General features: G+C 41.2%; 1 protein-coding gene across 1 annotated transcript in view; it reads left to right on the forward strand.

Moving 5' to 3' along the window:
• Positions 1-11,605: 11,605 nt before the first annotated feature.
• Positions 11,606-21,445, forward strand: part of LOC102034971 (synaptic vesicular amine transporter-like) — a gene marked incomplete at its 3' end in the record, with an annotated part of 13,787 nt that continues 3,947 nt past the window's right edge. The window contains exon 1 of the mRNA XM_005428648.1: positions 11,606-11,670. Coding sequence (XP_005428705.1) covers positions 11,606-11,670 — 65 coding nt within the window. The remainder of the gene's footprint in view (positions 11,671-21,445) is intronic.

The raw sequence follows: 21,445 nt of genomic DNA on the forward strand, positions 1-21,445 counted from the left end.
ACAGCAGATCTCTCATATATGAAGCCAATATTTTTAGGATAGCAGCCTGAGGTCGAAGTGCAAACCTTCATGAGCAATGGAGTCCATGAATGTATTGCTTGTACGTGCCAATAACTGATTGTCTGCACATGGTTTTCATTTGAGAGTTTTAGGAAGTGCTTGAACAAATGTTAGCTGGCTTGTGTGCTTATGGGCTTGCATGTGAATCTGAGCTTTTTTCTTCTTTTTTTTTTTTTTCTTTGAGCTAAACATTCAGTCTCTGAGTAGATAAAATGTAGTTCTTTTGAGGTTGGTTCAGGGTTTTTCAAACTGATGAAGCTCTCAGTGTCTGGCTGGAGGCAGAATCCTTCCAACACTGATCTTGTGTATAAAACTTTATGTCTGTGCATTTTCAGGATGCACCAAAGTCCAGAGGAAAAGGAAAGCCATGGGCAAGAAGGGAAAGGGAAGCAAGAAGAAAAGAGTAGAAATTCGACAGTGAAAAATTAATTTCCATGTTAATCATCCACTGATGAGAAGTCAGGGTAACGATGCTATCAACATTGATTCATTACATTATCTGCTTCCACAAATTCCTGTGTGAACAGGAAAACGGAGTGAGAGAACACCACAAAACCAGCAGATAAAATTGCCAGTGTTCTTGATGTGCTGCTGGAAGAGAGCTCCTTGATCTGCTGTGCACTGCTGACTGTCATCGTGCTCTCTGATCTGTGCCCTGTGGGGGACAGCCACCTGTTTGCTGCCTTCTGTCACACGTGGCAAAAAGATCTGAGAAGCAGTACCAGAGCTGCAGGCTGGGCTTCTCACTGTGGGTGCAAGACACTCACTTTCTAATGTTTTCCCCCCTTTATACTTTTCTTGTGGAAAGTAATAGGAGATGTTGCTGCCAAAGGAATGTGGGAGTTTGGGGAATTCAGTTATGTATTAATCCTTCTGCTCACCAGCTTGATAATGCACATGGCTTTAGGCTGTTTGTCTCTCACACAAGCATCCAAACTCTCAGGAGAGCACTGACTGCCCTGATTTCACTGATGTTTAATGGATGGTCCAAATACACTTACCAGCCAAAAGCTGCAAGTGTTTTCAAAGCAAACCTGAGCCTGGTATTTTTGGCTGAACCACAAAATGTTGATGGTGAAGAGAGGGCTTTTGGAAAGGCTTTAATATTTCCACCTTTGAATGACTGTGAATTGAGCCATTCATGTCAGTAAGAAGGGAAGGAGCTGAAGGATAAGCTCTTTGTGATCCTCCCATGCTGTCACTGTAACTTCTGACATGAGACGTGTCAGGTCACACTGCTGGTGAAGGAGGGCTGGCTTTCTCCAAGGCTCATTCCAAGCTCTTCCATATCCCCCAGGAGAGCACCAAACAATGGTATGATCTACTTCAGACAAAGTAATATATGGCATTTTTTATAAAAAAATTGTTTTTCGACCAGTTTTAATAGCCTTGTGTCAAGACAGCCTTGTGCTTCCTGGAAAGAAGAAATAAGAGAGCAAATGGAGACCCATGAATTTTCCTTGGAGTTCAAGAGCAGGACATAATTTGCTGCACTAAGAAGTCTGATTTTCTGAATGGGTGTATAAACAGTGAATGCTTGGACTAACATTTGACAGCCAACAGCACCTCTGTTCTGTCTTCCCTGCAAGAAATGGTTTTTACAGCAATTTTCTCTGCCAAGGAAATGAACACATTTTGTGCTCAAAGAGATTAAGGACTGGCATGCATACATGTGTTTGCCTTCTAAAAAAGCCACTTATAAATGCTGTTTAAGAAGGAGAGGGCTGAATTCTGATCTTCTTGATATCCATGGCAAAGCTCACAGTGCTTTAGAAAAATCAGGTTTGGGTAGAAATGACAAATAGAATATGTTTTGTCATTAATCACTTTGATCCTGGTTTTAGAAGAGTCATTTCATGCCTAAACTGCCCTTGCATGGGAAGTTTTTTTCCTACCAAAAACTGCCTAAATTACTGATTATTTGTCCTTTTTTTTTCTCTTGAAAGGACTAGATATTTTCCAGGTCAGCAGCATTGACCTGAAATATGTCCCTGGGTCCCCAGGAAGAGCCTGGGTGTGACATGTTCTCTGGGACAAGGCTCACCCTGCCATGGGTCAGAGATTTACTTCTTCCTTGGAGAAGCATGGATATATTCCCTCCTTTGGCCTTGTTTTCCATTGAAAGGGAAGCAGCAGCATCAATAATAACAACACTACAAACACAGCAACTAAGGCAGTCATTAAACTCAGTCTCCAGGTGACTTTAAAATAGATTTTAGGGATGATGTTCCAATAAACACTTTGTCTTGAGCTTAATTGATGTCCAGTGTTTTGAGAGTCAGGTATTTTATTTGTTCAATTATGGCTTTTACTGATGGGAGCGGGAAGCCATGCTAGAAACTGTTCTCAGCATTTCAGTCTTTGGAAAAAGGTGTCATAAAAAACCATTAAGGAGTGTGTTCCTGTAAAATTCTCCAGCCTGCCACTTCACACAGAAGGATTTGAAGTGGCTGACTTTGGCAAATGCTGCTTTGATCTAAAATTTCACCTGCTTTTAGTCTGAATAGCATCACCATGGGGCTACACAACCTTTCGGGGCAGCTCAGTTATAAATAAGGAGACCAAAATGTTTGGTCCCTGACTCTGATTACACTTCCAGCAGTTTCAGAGGGAAGCAGCTCTGTCAAAGTCAGAAAAAATAATGAAATTATAAACCCAACACGGGATTGAGGTCAGGCTCCTTGAATTCTGTTAATAATTATTATTTCTGGAGTTTATTATCTTTATTATAGCGGTTCCTTGGAGCGTCTTAGATAAGGATTTTAAATCCTCATTTATCTGAGAGTTTTGAGCTGCATGCCTGCTGCAGAGTGCATCTCTGTAGCTAAAGCAGCCCTTATCACTTCCTGCCTGTCCTGGCTGAGCAAGAAAGAGAAACTCCTTATGGCACGTGCACAAATATGTGTCACTGGGTGATTGAGTAGATCTGCGGAGCAGCTGCGGTGCGTTTCAAAAAAGAAGAAACTCAGTGAAATAGGAGCTGTGAATGCAGAAGCCTCCTGCACCACCATGAAGTTTCATGACACAGGAAGCGTCTGCACTGCCCATCTGTCCTGCCCCAGATGTGCCACTTCACCCCACCAGCTGTGGTCCAGCTCAGGGACACTTGGCCTGGCCAATCCTTCTGGGAATGCCTGACCAATGCACTGGCTTTGGGTGCTAGGATTTATAAAAATCTTTGTGGCCGTGTTTGTGGGTCCCCAAGATGAAGGAAGAGGTGAGAATCTTGACTCCATGTTTCAGAAGGCTGATTTATTATTTTATGCTATATATTATATTAAAAGAAAATGATATACTAAAACCATACTAAAGAAAGAGAAAAGAGACATCAGAAGGCTAGCAAAGGAATGATAATAAAATCTTGTGACTGACCAGAGTCCTGACACAGCTGGACTTGTGATTGGTCATCAAGTAGAAACAATTCATGAGACCAATCAAAGACGTACCTGTTGGTAAACCGTCTCCAGACCACATTCCAGAGACATCAGATAATTATTGTTTACATTTTTTTTCTGAGGCTTCTCAGCTTCTCAGGAGAAAAATCCTAGCGAAAGGATTTTCATAAAATATGTCAGAGACATATCTTTATAAATATCTCTCTACATTAATCTCTTGGATAGCTCTGAATGCTGAGGAAACACAAGTCTGTCAGCCTTCAGATATTCATTTATCTTTCATTATGATGGATAGATCTCGTTCAAGGTGCTTGAAGCTGCCTGGAAAGCTGGAAAAGTGGTGTAACCCAGCACAGCAATAATGTGACAAACGCAGATCAAGGAAATCACTTTTCCCCTCTCTAGAATGGGGAAAGAAAAATGTGATAAACTTGCAGAATTTCAAATCATCGTCACATTTTATGAGGCTGGACTAGAAGGCATGTGTGTCAGAGAAGTACATGCATAGGAGTGTTTATAGCCCTATTAGTATATTGCCCAGATTAAGTGATTTGTAGTAAAAGAATCTGCCCTCAGGGATCCATGAGAATCACTTCTTCACAGGCAAGAGTTCCCTTAGGACTAAGCTGAAACAGGTGCAGGAAAGAGATCAGTCAGAAAAGCAACCACACTTGAATGCTTGTTATTATTGAGAAGAGGCTGAGACACTAATAGACCCTTACAGTTCAGAGCCCTCCTGGCTCACTCCTCCCTAAAATATTTGTCAAAATTGTACAGAAAGATGCTCAGCTGGAAGAGAGCTTCATAGCAAGAAGGGCTTGAAACAACACTATTTAATGAAAAAGAAAGAAAATCAAAGCAAAGCAGATTGTAATGTCTGAGAGAGAGCTGAGCAATGCACAAATGGTCTGACAGGTTATAGCTGTCAAACCTGGGAGGGACATGAACTCCTGGACAGCCCTCCCTTCACTTCTGCAGGCCTATATGGCTCTCTGGAGACAGCAAAGCAAGGAGCATCCTTTCATCCCTTTAGCTCTACAGAGAGGTCTCTGCAGTCTGGAGGACACACCCCTGCTCCTTCCTGCAAGATTAACATAGGGATAGCCTCTCTGGACTATTTGCCTTTATAAATTTAACTTCTAGTCCCAGAGAACACAGCGAGTGAAGGGTTGTTAAATTTGTATTTACAAGAGGAAAGCAATATACATAAAAAATTGTCCACTCTAGCTCACATTCTCTTAAAGCCCCAGAGCCTGTTAAAGCAAATAGGGTCCTCTGCAAGGAGAACCCTAAAAACAAACACTTTATGACTTTATGGCAAGAAGCAAGTGCTTAAATTCCTAGAAAGGCTTTCCAAGTCATGGTGTGCTTCTGCACAGCCATGACTCAAAGGCTGTTCTGAGTGAAGAATATGATTTACAAAGAATTCTGTGCAGGTGGTTTAGCAGGTCATGTCTTTCATAGTGGATGTGTTCTACTCTCTATGTGTATTATGCATTTGTATTTGTAGAAGTCCTCAGGCATCCATTAAACATAACCTGGAGCTTCACAGCCAAGTGCCTCTCTCTTCCTGGAGGCTTTCCATCCTCTGGCACGACCCTGGATCTCCATGGTGAGAGAACAAGGTGCTGTTTGCTTAGCTCAGGTGAATTCCCACACTGAGTGAGTGACAACAATTGCAAAACTCTCATTTTCTTCAATGGAAAACCTTTAATGTGACTCCATCCCTGAAAAATGCAGCTCCTGCCATTCCAGCTGTACTTCTGAAGTCTTTGCAGATGCCTTTCTTTCCATTCACTCAATAAGAGTGATGAAACACTCTCCCTGTAGCTTTGCTTTCACAGCTCTGCTTCTCTCTGGAGGGAAGCAAATCTGTCCCTGAGCAGCTGCAAAAGGAAGGATGTGTGATGATGATCCCAGTCTGACCTCCACAATATCGATCCTGGCTGTGAGATTGGACAGATGCCTTCTTTGGTATTGGTGTGGAAGAACTTTCTTCCTTATTTTATTTCTTAAAGGTCCTGCTTTTCTGTGCTTTGAATGGTGGTAATGGTAAATAAAATTCGTGTGTGTGTGGGGGGGGGGAAAGAACTGATTAAGAGAAAATTCTCATTTTATTCCTGGAGGCAAGTGTGCTTTTTGCATTCCCTATGTTCACTTAGAGTTACCTGAAACTGCAGACGCCTTATCTGTATTTTTATCACTCAGGCTTGCTGGGGATGTGTGCTGGGGATAGAAAATCCCTTTGGCTGGGATGCCTGAAGCCACTAGATGGTGCAAGCAGACCTCGTTCCTGCGGGAGGCCCAGCGCCAGCAGATGGCACGGCTGAGATGGACTCAAACCCTCCCGTTCGCCCTTTAGCCTTCTCTGCCTCGGTAACCAGAGAACGCCTCCGAAAATGCTGTGCAACACCAGGGGCAGTGGGATTGTTAGCCGGGGACTTTAAGAGGAGGAACATATGAATGAAGTTTAGGAAGGAAAGAATAACAAAATACTTTACACAGAACAGTCAATCTGTTATTGGGTTTAAAGCCAAAAGGGGCCACAAAAATAATATGATGTGATGCCCTACATTTATTGTCACTGAGAGAGCATAGATTTTAAGATGCTCCTTGATCGGTTCTTATTTTAACGTTCCTTTTAGAGAAAAAACATATAGGAAGTATTGAAAAATCTCAAATTTCTTGATCATGGCCATATGAATGGACAAAGAGAGGCACAGAAGATTTAGAGCCTCACAGCAGCTCAGGGCCAGAGCCAGAACCAGCAGCTGGGTCTGCAGTGCTGCTGCTCCTCCTGCCTCTCTCCAGTTCCTCTCCTGCTCCTCAGGAGGTGAAAAGTTTCCTGCAGTGGAAATCAATGCCCAAAGCAGGGACAGAGGAGGTGATAAAGTGTCAGCTCCTAAGGAAGGCCCACACAAACCCACATGGGGGGCAGGCAGTAAAAACTGAGACCTTTGCAATCCTTTTTCATTCAGGGAGGGTAAAAGCACTGCCCACATTGCTCTGCATGCAATTCTGATGGCAAGAGAGGCTGATGTAGAACAGGGCATTTTATGCTCTGGTTTTTATTTTGCATCAATTTGGGAAAATGACCTAAAGGAAATGACAGCCTTCCTTGGCTTTATTTGCCCTCATCCATTGAAGTGTGGTAATAATACCTTTGAGGACTGTGGCAAAGCCTAATATGCTGTTTGCTCACCATAGGATAAAAGATTTAATTAATACCAGAGGAGGAGCTAGATTCCAATTCTTTGTTCCCATAATTGATCTCTACAGGCCTTTCTAGCATTAGAAAAACGAACATCTCAGACAGAAAGACTTATTTTGAAGTTTATTGTCTTTTACTGACAAAAAAAATCACTGGATACACACACAACATTTTAAAAAGTCAAACCAAACAACCATCCATCACATTACAATTAAAATAATGGTCAAACCAAACCCTAACACAGCCAGGACAATGCAGACTTCAGGGTTTGTTGGAAGACAGGGGAGCTCTTTAAAGTCATATCACCAAGCACAGCCCATGCACAGCTGGTGGTGTGAGATGGGTAACCACTTCAGGAACTCAGTGGGAAGGTGTTTGTTACAATTTCAGGGTTAGGAACAGAGAAATAAAACAGATATTGTTGAAGGATGCCCTGAATGCACAAGTTTTCTCTTCAGGCAGCTCAGTTCGCCCTGCATGTCCCACCATGTCCATGGAAACAACCAGCAAGGAGGTTGTCACAACCACTCCTTAAAGGTGGTGTCACCACTGAGCAGTGCCAGGAGCTGGACTGGGTGACCCTTGTGAGTCCTTTCCAACTGAGGATATTCTAATCTACGAATACAAAATACCACAGTGCATCCTGGATGTGAAGTTTATGTCTCCACTCAGATTTCAGACTGAAAACCATCCCTGAGATCTCCCCTCAAGGCACACAGTGCCTCCTCTCCTGCTTTGGAGCCCTGGTCTTTGTTGGAAGGCTCCAAACATCATTTTTGCTTCCTGAGTTATCTCTGAAGCAAACTCTGCCATTTCCATCCCACTGCAAGCAGTGATTTTTCCTATTCTGCAGCCAGTCAATATTTGAATTGGCAGGAAGATGGGGTGTTTCAAAGGACAGATAATCTTTTATTTGTTCTCTTCCATCCTTGCTTATACTTGGCCCAGACTTCTGCTTAAATGTCTCCAGTTTCTCTTATTTTTAGTGGAATTTAAGTTCCAGTGGTGGAGGCCACGGGACTTGCATCATTCCAGCCTGTGGTCCTGCTGGCATGGCTGATTATAACCGCACCAGGCAGGTCTGATGCAAACACACCAAATGTCAGCTCCTGCACCACAGCCCCATCCCAGAATAGCACCGACCTCACCACCCCTCTAAATGCTGCCTGGATGCTGAACTTTGCCTGCCCTGGGTGCAGGAGGAAATACAGAGCTCAGGGAAGGAGAGTGGCTGCCAGCAATGGCATCCAGCACATCGGCATGGCTGATGGAGCTGTGAAGGAAAGGAGATGCTGAGCAGTGGTGACAGTGGTGACAGGCTCCTCAGTGTCATTCCTGGGCCATGGGGGGGACTGTGTGACCTTGGGGTACCTTCCTCAGAGGAGGAGGGAGAATGGGTGCAGATCCCTTCTGCTGTCCCCTCTGCTGTCCCCAGTGCTGCACCTTGCAGGGGTTTCTCCGTGTTTGCTTCAGCACAGGGCAGGGGCTGAGGATGCAGAGCAGATACAGCAACCACCGTGCCCTTCCCCTGTCCTCCCTGTCTGCCCTCTTCCCAGGGCAATTCCCACTTCATTTCAGTCAGAAACCCGGGCAGAAATCAGTGTGGCAGGGAGCAGCATGGATTTACAGCCAGGGCTCCTGAGAGGGACAGGGCAGCATCAGCGCTGAGCCCCTGGGGCTGCTCTGCAGAGGGGCGAAACCCGACCCAAATCCATCTTCCCCACACAGATTTGTTACTCTGGGCTCCCTCAGTGCTCTCACTCACGTTTGTGTGAGCCTTGGCTGTGACCTGGGGCTGCAGCAGCCCCTGCTTTCCCGGGCTGGGGTTGTTGGCAGATAAGAGCAAGACACACCGCAAGGGCTGCTCACACACCGAGGGAGAGGGGGACTGGACATGGACAGAAAATGAGCCTGTTATAGGTAAAAGTTATGTTAAATTAGGGTATAGTTCAGTTATATTGTATTAATTATGTTATATTAATTGTATTATGTTAAGAGTGGTGGGATGTTCATATTCTTAACAAGCCCAAACGTTCATTTTGCTGCCTGCCCAGTGAATGTTGCTTCTCTTGTTAGAAAAGACTGGCTGGAAAGCTGTAACACAAAGGCTCAAGGGTTATATCAGAGCAAGCAAATTGTTTTGGTGAGTATTAAGTAACATTTATCAATTATTTTTTTGGGGAGAAACAAATTTTAAAAAGAGCAAGATCTGTTTCATAGAGTTACCTTTGAAACACCTATCACAAAAGCAGTGTGCTTTAATAAGATCATATATCCATAGGCAATCCTTGGCAAGGCTGACAGGACCCAGAAAGGGAATGTTAACATTTAAAAGATGTCTTTGTTGCTGTTTAATGATCTTTGCTATACATTTCAGACCCTGCTCTCTTTCTGTCTCTACAAGTTGTGTATATAAAACTGACAAATAGAAACAGAAACATGTTATCTGTGCAATCAAATAAGACTAAACCACACACAAGAGGGTTTCTAATATTATCACCCTTTTACACTGAATGGATTATTGTCTCACAAAGAAATTCAGCTGGATTACAATATTTGATAAACAGCAAGAAGGGGAGTGTTCTGCTTGTGCAATACCCACAAGGAGCAGTTCCAGCTCCAGGATATTGTTCTGCTTTTGTAAACATTTCAAAGGCAGCCCTGCTGAATGGGTGATGGAAGTGCTGTTTGTGCTCAGGTGGTCATGCTCAGCTGCAGTGTAAGAACCTGCTCAGCTCAGGGTGCCTGGTGGAGGGTGCTGCAGAGAGCAGTGATGAACCCCGTTGGTGTTGGCTCTGATGTGGAGGGAGCCTGCAGCCCCAGCCAGGGACTGGAGTGCTTTTTGTTATGCACTGCATAACTAAATAATGGAAAGGCAATTCCTGCCCTGAGCAACACCTAATTACTCCAAACAGCACAGGGAGGGCTGCATGCAGGAGTACAAGGGGGAAGTGGCACTGCCTAGGGTCAAGCAGGCAGCAATTTCTGTGTGCCAGGATCTTTGTACTCATGGGCTGAGGGAGGATGACAGATTTTTTAAATTCTTCTTTAGAGAATATTTTTGGTGTCAAGAGCAGCAGCAGAAGAAGGACAATATATTTATTAACAACATAACAAGTCTGAGATCAGCAGGGGAGTGTCCTGAGGCTGGCAGAGAGGTGCCCCAGGGCACACCTTGAGCCAGGCTCTGTTCTTTGCAGCAGCCTGGTTACTCTGGTGTTCCTGGACACAGCCCCTGCACTTTCCAGCAGGTGCAGTAAATGCAATTAGTTGCTATGGATATTGATCCTGCCTTTGCAGTCTAACTTTGAAGTTGGTTTGGGTTATCTGAAAAACAAAGATGTAGCACGAGGCTTTGCCTTCGCTAGGATTGCAAATTATTTCTTTTATCCTTGAATTTTCCTTTTATTGCCTTGCTTTCTCTCTTTTATTTATTCTTGTGAAGAGACAGTCTGTGCAAATATTGTGATTTGAAAATAGAGGCAATGGAGACAGCCTGTTGAAATCTCCTTTCATGTAGATGCAGGCTCTAAGCAGAGCTAAGCAGAGTTTTTGGGGTTTTGTTTTTTTGCAAAGAAGTGGGAGTACCTGATTATTTTTGACAAAGAGAAATCATATGGAACGAAAAAACACAGTATTTAATTGCAAGTGAAATTCTAGAGGTGCTCAAGACACAATTAGATTCAAACTGAGACTGCAAACAGCCCAGAATTCAGATGGCCAGGTTATTAAAAAAAAAAAAAAAGGCTATTTAGAAATATCAAGATTTGCATTTTGAATTTCCAGAACACTTAAAGATTACAGGAGCTTGATCCTCAGATCCTTGGTTTGCCTGTATCTTAAAGTTATGAGGGATCTGCTACTATATACTTACATGAAAATCTAAGCAAAAACAGGAAAAAGGTTTTACATTTTAAAAATCATTATTTAATTTAGGAAATTAAAAATATTTATTTCAAAAAATTAATCAGTTACATATATACAATGTTGAAAAGCTGCCCAGGAGGTGAAAAAGGTCATTAATATTTTGGTGCTTCATATTTCTTATCAGAAGCTTTTCCTTGTGGTGATTGTTCACGGCGTAGAATTTCAAAAGCATACTTAATTTCTCCTGAAAAAGGATTTTAAATCAGAAATCAGGAAAAGTTATTGGGAAGCACATCACTATACAAAAGTCAACTGGCATCACTTCTTCACCTTCTTTACTGCAGGCAATCTAGATAGTTAATTATAATTATAATTATGGTTATGGATGTAATTTGCAGCTTTCAGTGGATATATCTTACCTGGATTCCTCATGGAAAAGGCACAGGAAGAGAAGGAAAAACTGAATGAAGAAATGCTCTCCTATTAAAATCCAGAGCCTTTTTCCCATGTCAGGGCTTTAAATAATGAATTAAGCCAGAGCAGATATTCATCTTTAGTACAAGTCAGTGTGATGTTCAGTCCATTACCCTTTCAATCCAGAATATGTGGTCAAAATGGGATTTCTGCTTTAAATCTGCATATAATTCTTGTGTGAAGCATCTGTAATGCCTGGATTTTGTCCCACTAACTTCAGACATTTCTGAAAAGACAAAACCATCTTTCTTTATGTAATAATTTCCTTTAATAAAAAACAAAAAATCCTAGCCTGTAAATGTGGGACTGTTTATTATTCATAAAGCTATTCTTGTCCATAACTTCTCACATATGATGGGAGTCCCTAGAAGCTAAAAATCCAGAAATTGTGTGCAAATATTCACCAGCACAGAGTCAGAAAACACAGTGAATGACCTGAAAGTTGGAGGGAAGAGGCTATGAACGTGGTTCTCCCTTAATTTAGCTGAATGAAGCAAACAAACCTTTGGAAAATGAAAATGAGGAAATCAGATAATGAATAACAATAAAGCCTCATTAAAACTTAGACGTGCGCCCCTCAAATATAATTACCTTTAATATGATTTCATCAAACGTCACTGAAGAGCTGGAAACTCATGATGATGAAACACTCTTCACCCTACGGTAAGGAGGTCTCATTGGGCTTTATAAACATTGACAATGACTCTTCCTGCAGGGAAAATCTGGCGCCTGGAATTGTTTAATCTGATAGAGAGCCCAGGCAGCGCCACACGGGGGTGCAGGTTGGGCCCCTCCACCCAACACCTGCAGGAAGGGCACCTCCACTCAAATCTCACATGTAGGATGCTAAATATTTGTCAGATCTGATTATCTAACTGTGGAACTTCCCTCCCTTAGAATGTTTAAACTTTACAAGGATTTACTAACCTGCTCTGGATCAGAACACCAGTTGTGGTGAGCTGCCGTGTAAAGCAGAGGAGGTAGAAGGATTTATGACTGTGGAAAAGCTGTCCCCAAATATTTTCTGTGTGATTGGCTTTGTTTACACAGGAAAATGGAAAAAAATGGTATAAAATTATATAAAACTTTATATAACTTTAAACTATATACAAATTATATACTATTAACTATAGTATATGACTATATAACTTATAAGCTACAAACTATATAAACTTTACATAACTTGAAAGAAAAAGCCAGGATTATGTTTATTATATAAAAAATATATGTTTATTATATGGATAAACATATATTAATTATATAATTATATATTATAGAAAACATATATTAATTTTACAATTATATATTATATAAATATTATAGAATATATATATAAATATGTATTATATAAATATATGCTTATCATGTAAAGCCAGGATTGCAAGACAAAGAAGGTACTCCATGTCACAGAATCCTGATTTTACATAAGTTCTCTTTCCTTTTCAGAAAGGCAAAATTGTTAGAGAGTGAAAATTTTATACCTTTGATGTCATGCACAGAGGAATCCCTTCCCTCCCTTTGCAGAAACACTCTCCTGCTCATGGGCTGCTCCCTGCATAAAGATGGATGTACTGAAGGTTTTTAAATGCAGCGCTCAGCAAATCACATTTTTTGATTTCACGGCTTCTGTGGTCTTATCCATTGTGTTGCATTCTGCTATATTAAAGAAAAAAGATCTCTTGTTGCCAAACTAAGCCTTTTTAATGCTGTCAGGGAAAGCTCTGGCTTCAGCTTAGTTTTCACAGTTCACGGCTTCCCAGTTTGAGCAAATGTATCTTTAGATTCAGCACTGGCTCTGTTATTTGTAGTGAACTTTTCAGCACCCGAGGCCTGAACGTCTCCCTGCCAGGACCCTGTGAGGAGGATTGGTGCTGACCAGTGACTCAGGGGAGTCTCACCTGAGAGCTGCTCCAAACTCCCATCTCCAGGAGGGCCCTTGCAGGTCTCTTTTCTCCCCTGTGGGAAGGCTGATGGCATTTTGTTAACCCCTGCACTCCCCCCTTTCCACCTGCCAGACACCACCAGGGAGGTTCCTTGCCGTCGTACCTGTTAATCCCTGGTTTTTTAACCATCTGACACCAGGCCAGCTTTGCTCCTCTGTTGTGTTACTTGGATAAAATGGCAAAAATGAACGCATCTGAGAAAGTGCAGGTGTAAAGAGGTATTCTATTGAACTGCTTCCCCCTGGAAGATCCATGGAAATCCTCTAGCCCATGTACCATTGAGGGCTCATCTAGGACTCCTGTGGCTCTGAGGAGCTGTCACTAATACACCAGGGAACTTTTGAGCCTTAAAAGTGGAATATCACATGAAAATATGCAGCAAGTTCACTGACAGCCAGAACTTTCTTCACTGCTTGGAGCCCTCTGGCTCATATTTGCTTCCTCTTTTTCTGAATGCATTTAACACAGCTTCATGCTTTTACTTGTTGTATTCCCTTGGAAAATGTCCATAGAGACACCAGGAAAAGCTCAATCAATATAAATGTCCAGTTGCAATGCATACATTATATATATATATTTTTAAACAGGATTGAAAACAACACTGCAGAGCTCAGTTTATGAATATATTGTATCCACACCTACATATAAATACAGGTGTTTATGCATCGATGTGACATTACATGTCTGAGCTCATGGACCCCTGTACATACTACACAAAATTATCTATCACTTTAATACTACACGAGGCTCACAAAAGCTTGAAAAACTGACAGAAAACAGAATGGAGCACAGCCAGTTTTGATGGTTTCTGACAATAACTAGTAACCTTTATTTTTAATTTACACAGCACAGGCCACACATCACATCTATGGGCAACCCTGCTATAGCCAATGGAAATACATCCATTAACAAGAGCAATTTATTCTCCTTTCATTTCAGAGTTCTACAAAGTAAAAAAAATGAAATGAAGCAGGATTTATGCTGAGGGAAATGAAATTTTTAATTTGAATGCATTGATCAGGAATGAATAATTTGCCCCATGTTTTGGGGTCATTAGAGTGGGAGATAGTGCAGTGCAGTCCAGCAGAGTCTAAGTTTAGCAGTGATATTTCTCATAGAGCATGAAGCTAATTAGTCCCTCTGGAAATTCCCCCTCAGTCCCTCATGGATTTCTTTCTGGGAAACCTCAGAAAGTCAGTACAGAAGTTCCTCTTGATGCTATGCATCTCTAGTTAACTCTTTATTTTTCAGTGTAGGACCAGGACAAGTGTGGCAGTCTTGCATGTTGCTCACAGTTGTTACACTGATAAATACACACACTTTTCTGGGCTTTAGTATTGCAGCCATCAATAAGGAAAAAAAGAGGAGGGTTGTTCTGCTTGGATTTTCTATTGCTAAAGGCAATGCTGAAGAAAAGAGGGTGTGTAAGAACCCCAGGATTTGCACCTTCAGGCCTGGGCTGCACATGAACACTGCTGATGAATACACCATGGATTTCAGTGGATCCCCAGGGAAACCAACAGCTCTACTCACAAAAAAATAAATGGTTGTACACCAGTTTTCTGCTGTTTCCTTCACTTTTGATTCTTCCCTTCCCCTGTTCTCCTTCCATCCTGCCCTGCTTCCCATGGCCATCATTAATTCTGCCACCTCAAAGGCTTTTGGAGAACAACCATTGTGGAGACGTTCGTCCCAAGGGCAGCCCAGACCAGGAGTTCCAGCCCTGTTGTAAACTCACAATGATTTCCTTAGCACTGACATGTTTCCCCTTCGGTTGAGCAGCTGCAAAATATTACAGGCTCTGAAATCTCTGTGTATTGTTCCCTCTGTGAGTGGTGGGGATCTGCTGGAGCCAAGTTCCCTTCCATATGTGTAAACTGCTCTCCCCAGGAATCGTCCTGCTAACTCTGCTCTAACCAGCCACTGCCAGATTATTTCTAGGCTTTAAAACGATTTTCTTCAACCAAACACATTTAGGATTTTCTAATAGCAATTTAAACCTAATCTGAGAATGCCTGGAAGTGGAAAATGACTTCTACATGCTGGGGATAGTGTTCCATTACCAGTAATTTATTGTCTTTAAGAGCATCACTGGAACATTTATTGACACAACAAAACACAGACATTTCTGGTTTATTGTAAAATCTCATTGTGCTCAGCCATTTGTGACTAAGCACAGCAGTGCAATTTATACTCCCAGGCAGGGCTTCCTATTTTTCCAAGTGTGTTTAAACTCATATGAAAATTATACAGTCCAAGGCACAAAAAAAATTTCCTGTTGGAAACCAGAGTAAAACCACAAGCAGTATTGGTGGAAGAAAATCAATTAAGATCTTTAGGAAGGAATTTGGCTGAAGAAATTTACTGCAGCATTTCCAGTTGTGTATGCTGGTATCTAAGAGATTGTGACTGGTTTGTTGAGGCAAAGGGTCTCAGCCATTTTAGATTGTAAATAATGTTTTTCTGTGTTAAGAATTCAACAAGCTCATGTAGGATATCAACTTAGTGTTTGTTTCTTCATTGACTCTAGATCAGATATTTCAGAGAAATATAATTTCTAATTAAAAGTTACACAGTAGAAAACTGTTCAAAAAGCTTTTTTTTTAAAAAATACTTATATATTTATGATTATTGCTAAGAAATTTTAGATCCAGTCCTGCAAAGTCACATCTTGAAGTCAGGGATTAAACATGTGGGTAACTTTTAGGTCTGTCAGAGTACTAGAATAGAAATCTTTGAATTTCACCCATTAGCAGTGGGTGAGGGAGCAGCTGCATGGATGGTTCTGGGTGTCTGAGGAGATCCTGAGTGAGTCACAGTGGCTGAGAGGCACAGCTCATGCACCCCACATTTCACTGATGTTCTGCTGCATTGTTCAGAGCAGTCTCAGAACTGAATTTTGCAAGGATTCGAAACTGTTTGATGTCGATTTTTCACCTTCAAATATTTTAGAGGCTCTTATGCATTTTAATTTTGAATATATTTATTTCTTGGTAGATTTCACCAATTAACTTAACCTCTATCACCTACCAAAAGAAAAGCCCATTGACTTCTTAGGTTTGTCTGAAACTGCTCCTACTTGCAGATGTAAGTGGGTGGCAGAAACCTCTTCTTCTGCCTTCCCCTCTTTCCTGTAAGACCAGGATATTTCATGTAAAGCCTTGTCCTGCAAAACTAATGTGATTTTCTCCAGAGCAGGCAGTTAACATTTCTCATTGACTGCACTTATACCTGACATATTGCATAAAGCTCTGAAGAGATTTCATTTATGCCAGCAGTATAAATAAGGCCATACAAAAGCTTTTTGTCCCCAAGCTGATCTAGTATCTTTGTTCCTGCATTAGAGTTGTTTGTTTTCTTGCAAGCTCTGACTGTTTCTTTGTGCTCTTATCCCATAATTATTTCATTAGGACCCACAAGGCTGCTGCATCAGCAGAGCACATTCAGCCCAGGTGTTGCTCAAATGATAATCTATGGGAAGCAATCACAGCATTCAGCAGCCTGCAGGTCACACCTGCTCAGGGTGGTGGGCTGGTTTTTCATTATGAATTTTCCACGGGGTTTATTCCAGGATAATACATTTACAGGTAGGCCTGGTAGGCAATTCAAGGATTTTAGAGTGGATTCACTTTTCATGATGGATAGGATTTGCAATTAAATCTTAATTAAGCAAGGCAATTTTTGAAGCCTCTTTCACTGATTGTATATTTGAGGGACTCTACTGTGATGTCATAATTCTTAAAAATGGCAGATGAATCTTGTTTCATTTTATTCACACTTAACTTGCCCTTTAAAAAGACAAAGTTACAGCTTGGTTTAACATTCTTAAAGCCAACTGCATTAGAATGTGTTAAAGAACAAGGAATGTTGTTCTCCACAAGAATTCCCAGGGTGGGTGGGTTGTGCACCATTACCTGAATAACAGATCTGAGGCACACACATCCCTTTATGTACATGTGTCTGTGAACACAAACTCATCCTGCATTCTTAGTGCTAAACATTTTTCCTTATAAAAGGAGTTCACAGTGTGTGCCTGGAGGGGACTCTGTTTTCTTGCAGAGCCACCTGGAAGACACCAGTTTAAAAGACGTGTAAGCAGTCAATATAAACACGATTCACATGCAATGACTGAATTCCTCTGAGCTCCAGGGATAAGAAGGACTTCTTTTTTGTCAGAGGCTTTTTAGTTTCAGACAGATTTCTAAAGAAAATAATTAGATTTGTAAAACTGAGACCAGCATTTCTCCCCATTGATCACAGAGCCCAGAGTGGCCTCAGGGCTGCATTCACTCCAAAGGGAAAACCAGCTTGGAAAGAACAGATACAACAAGGTGTTATTTAGCCCAGTTATTTTCCAGCTTTTAATGTGCTTGGCAGAGCCTCTTTTTCTTGTCAGATGAAGCATGTCAGAAGCAGATCTCTCCATCACTAACCTGCGGTCACTAACACCAGAGTGCTCAGACAAAGCCTGCCATGGAAATGCTGAAAATAGCTTCCCTGGGCACCTTGCAGGGTGATGGTTCTCCTGGACTGCTCATAGGGACAGGAACATTAAATCCTCTGCCCCATCCAGCTCTGGGCAATGTTTGCCCTCAGGAATGAAAAATATTCTGGGTGCAAGAAACCAGCAGAGAAATGATGATGTTTTGAGGTGTGGGATGGAAGGGTACTGCCTCTCCTTCCTCTCCTGTCTCCTGTTCTTGAGGTTAAATTCTCAGGCAAGTCCAAAAGATGAGGATATACCTGGAATACCAGGAAACCATTGCCACTGAGGAAATATTCGTGGTATTTATTTTGTCATTACTTTAGCTAGGATGTATAAGTGTAGACAAATATTTTCCCATCTATACCTAAACACTCTTTTCATGCTGCAACTCATTTAAGCATCCCAGGTGATGTGGTTTCTTCAGGGGTTTAGACAGGGAGCAGGGTTAAGTGGTGCTTTTCTACTCCAGCAGTTCCCCAAGTCCAGAATTCTCAAATGCCTTTTTCTGATGTGCATAGCAAAATACTTTAAAAAATAAATTTTAAAGACATTTTACCATAGAATAAAATTTCCTAAATTTGAAAAGCATTGAAAATTTCAGATGTTCATCAAAAACCTCACAAAATTGTATTTTTTGATTTGTTTTCAGTGTGAATTATGCAAAGCAAACCTGAAGGAACACTCAGACTGCTACTACTATTTTGGGTCAAGACTATATGTGAGCAATATTTTAGAATAAGTGCCCTAACTTGAAAAACTTTACTTTTGAAGAGGTTAAATTATTTAGTGCATTTAGATATGCCATTATGTGTAGAAGTCCAGGATTTTTTCCATGACACACACACATATATATATATATATATATATATGTGGTCTTCCAAAAGCATCACAACAAAGAACCACCTATTTATGTTCATATTTTCTCCACATCTTTCCTACACCTGTAAAAACCTCCTGCACAGTTTCTTGGTGGATGGAGAAGTGTCTGCCCTGTATTCTGACATTAAAATTAACGTTGCTGTTTCTATTCAAAGAGGAACAAGTGATATTTTACTCCTTTTTAGCAGAGACACAGGAGCTGTTCAATCTCTCTTCTTCTCCCACAGCCCCTTTCTCCACCCTGAGCCTTTCCAGCTTTAAAAATCACCCCCTCAGAGCATGTCAGACCTGGTTATCACACACACAGCTGCTCAGCCAAATAAATGTTTAGCATTATTGATGAATCGGACAGTGATTCTCTTAAAAGCAAAATTTCTGCTCTTCTTTTCCTCTCTCCTCTGAACATTCCCTGCCATAGTGGGCAGTTGTGTATATAAAAGTACACATTCACTTCTGTATGTGTAGAAATCCACATTCACACATACACTTTCTGTAGGTTATAATTTCTGCAGATTAAAACACAATGCACACCCTCTGTGCCTGGAGAAGAGGAGATGCATTATTCAGTGGAACTAACTACCACCCAGTCTCACTGCAGAGTAATTAGCAGCATGACTGTCGGGCACAGAGGGGGGAAAAAAAGTCTGGAAAGGGCTGCAAAGGATGAAAAAGCTGGCAAAGTGTATTACTTGCTATTAGTAAAACATAAGGTGCCAGGTATGGCTTCCAACTTAAATGGTAAGAATTATTTATAGCAGGAATTTTTTCCCCAGCAGCAATAACTGCAAATGATTAATTCATATGGAAAGCTAAGTTAATTATGAAGTATTGCAAATTAAAACTCCAAGCACTAAAAATAAATGTAAATCTTAAAAAGAGACAGCTTTAAAAGGGATTACTTTTCCCAAAGAAGTCAGCAAGGTTATGCATTTCTCAGACTGGACTGTGAGAACCAGGAGGGTTTTGTTATAAATTTCACTATTTAAGGAACCTGTAGGCAAATGAGCAAAATTCCACTTCTCCCTGGTGCTTGCAATGGAATCACAGAATGCTTTTAGCTGGAAAGAGTCTTAAAGATCATCTCATTCCACTTGACCAGATTGCTCCAAGACCCATCCAGCCTGGTCTTGAACACTCCCAGGGATGGGAAGTATTTATAAATCCTGAAAATTTTTATTTCTAAATAAATATATGCTTTTGGAACTAATTTCAGAGTTTATTTATTTTAAAATTTTCATATTAGAAGTTTATTTCATATTAATTTCTTATTAAAATTAATAAAGTGATCACATTATTAAATATGGGTCTAATAAGCATGTGTATAGCTAAAGAAGTCAAAGCAAATAAAATGTAGCTGACCAGCATTTTTCAAAGCATGAAAGTATTTTTGAGCATTTTTGCTCCACTGTTCTGTTGGAGGCTAAAATAACAACAGGAGGAAACAACTCCCTGGCTTTTCTTCAATCTTTTTTGAGCAATCTTAATTAGGAATTACAGAATAGTGAAACCTTAATAATCAACAGCTGATTTGGCTGTGGCTATTCCTTTTCTGCTTGTTCTTCAGTAGATACAGAGATGGCTGATTAAAGACAAATGGGTATTAGTGAAGGAATCATTTTTTGCCTGAATGCAGTTCACACCTGCAGAGCAGCAAACCTGGCAGGCTCTGCCCCGCTCCCTGCCTGGGTAACCACAATTCCATCAGCTGGATGGGGAAAGCAAAAGTATCCAGGTACCAACAGGCATCTTCACATGCAAATGGATGGGTTTGAGTGCTCTTCTGTCTACCCACACTAATCGAACAACCATGACTCTGCATTTATATTTCAGCATAATTTATCAAACAATCAATTAGCTGAAGGCAAGAGAAGGGACAGGCTGAAGGCAGGACAAAGGGAGAGATGTAAAACTCCAGCAAAGTGAGCAGATAAGCAGATATTGTCAGTGTGTCGTAGCATCACAGCAAGAGAGGGATGAGGAGGAGAAAAATGCCACAAGAAAGGGCTGAGAGAGGAGGCACAGGGAGGGAAGGTCCCCTCTGTCATGTCGTTTATGCCAAGAGATAGAAATAAATTGCTTCTACAGTCATGTCCCTCTTTAGGAATAGTTGGAAAAACATCTTATTTCTCTCCACATCTGCTTTTTGACAGGTGTCAAAACAACAGCATTGCTGTCGATTCTCTCTCCTGTGAACTGTTGAGAACAAAAAATACCCAGGCCCACATTTTCCAGCAGAATATTGCTATTGACATTCCACTGACGTGCATTCCATATTAATGCTGCTCCTGCTGCTGACCAGAGCTGGTGCTGCCCTCCTCCTACTGCTGTCCATGCAAGCTGTCAACTAAATAATGTCACTTTTTGACCAAGTGCCTTCAGTATCTGACACTCGGAAGATGAAACATTTCTTCTCACTTCAGTCCAGTCAATTGCATTTTTCTATTTCCTCTGAATACAGAAGTCCTGTTTTGGAAATTCAGCCTCAAATGTGAATGTGTCCAGCTGCTGAAGCTGCTGGTTAAAAAAGTTTAACAACCCCAAACCTATTATAAGCCATCATTCAAGAATCAATAACCTATTAATAGCTTTGGGTGATACTTGCCATGTGCTGGCATAATAGGCAGCACATTATTTCTGGCATTATTTCTGTATAGAAATAATATGTGGTGGACATTTTAAATAAAATCAAAGCTACCTGCATGCAAACAAAAGAGTGCTGAGCTATCAGCAGATCCTCCCCCACTTTTCACTCTTTTTTGAAAAATCTGTGTATAGCAAATAACCCACTGTCCTGAAAATTTATTCCCATTTCCAAGACCTTCATTTAGAGATGGGTTAAGACCCAAGAGAGCAATTTAGACCATAAACATTTATCTCCTATTATAACTGACACTGGCAAAATTCCAGTGTAAATGTCTTTTGTTCCCAATCTGGGCGTTTACAGCAGGAAAAGGCTGCTGCCACAGAGGCACCAGCAGAAGTTTGAGCACTTTCCTAAGAAACCTGCATCAGCAGTGAAATCACAACACATGGGAGATGGAAACCACTAAATAGATTAAAATGCACTGCAGGCAATGTAGCTACAGAAATAAATGACCTGTGCAGTGATGATGTCATTATCTTCAGCAGG

Source organism: Geospiza fortis, unplaced genomic scaffold (genome assembly GCF_000277835.1).
Source record: "Geospiza fortis unplaced genomic scaffold, GeoFor_1.0 scaffold1303, whole genome shotgun sequence".
Classification (NCBI taxonomy): Eukaryota; Metazoa; Chordata; class Aves; order Passeriformes; family Thraupidae; genus Geospiza; species Geospiza fortis.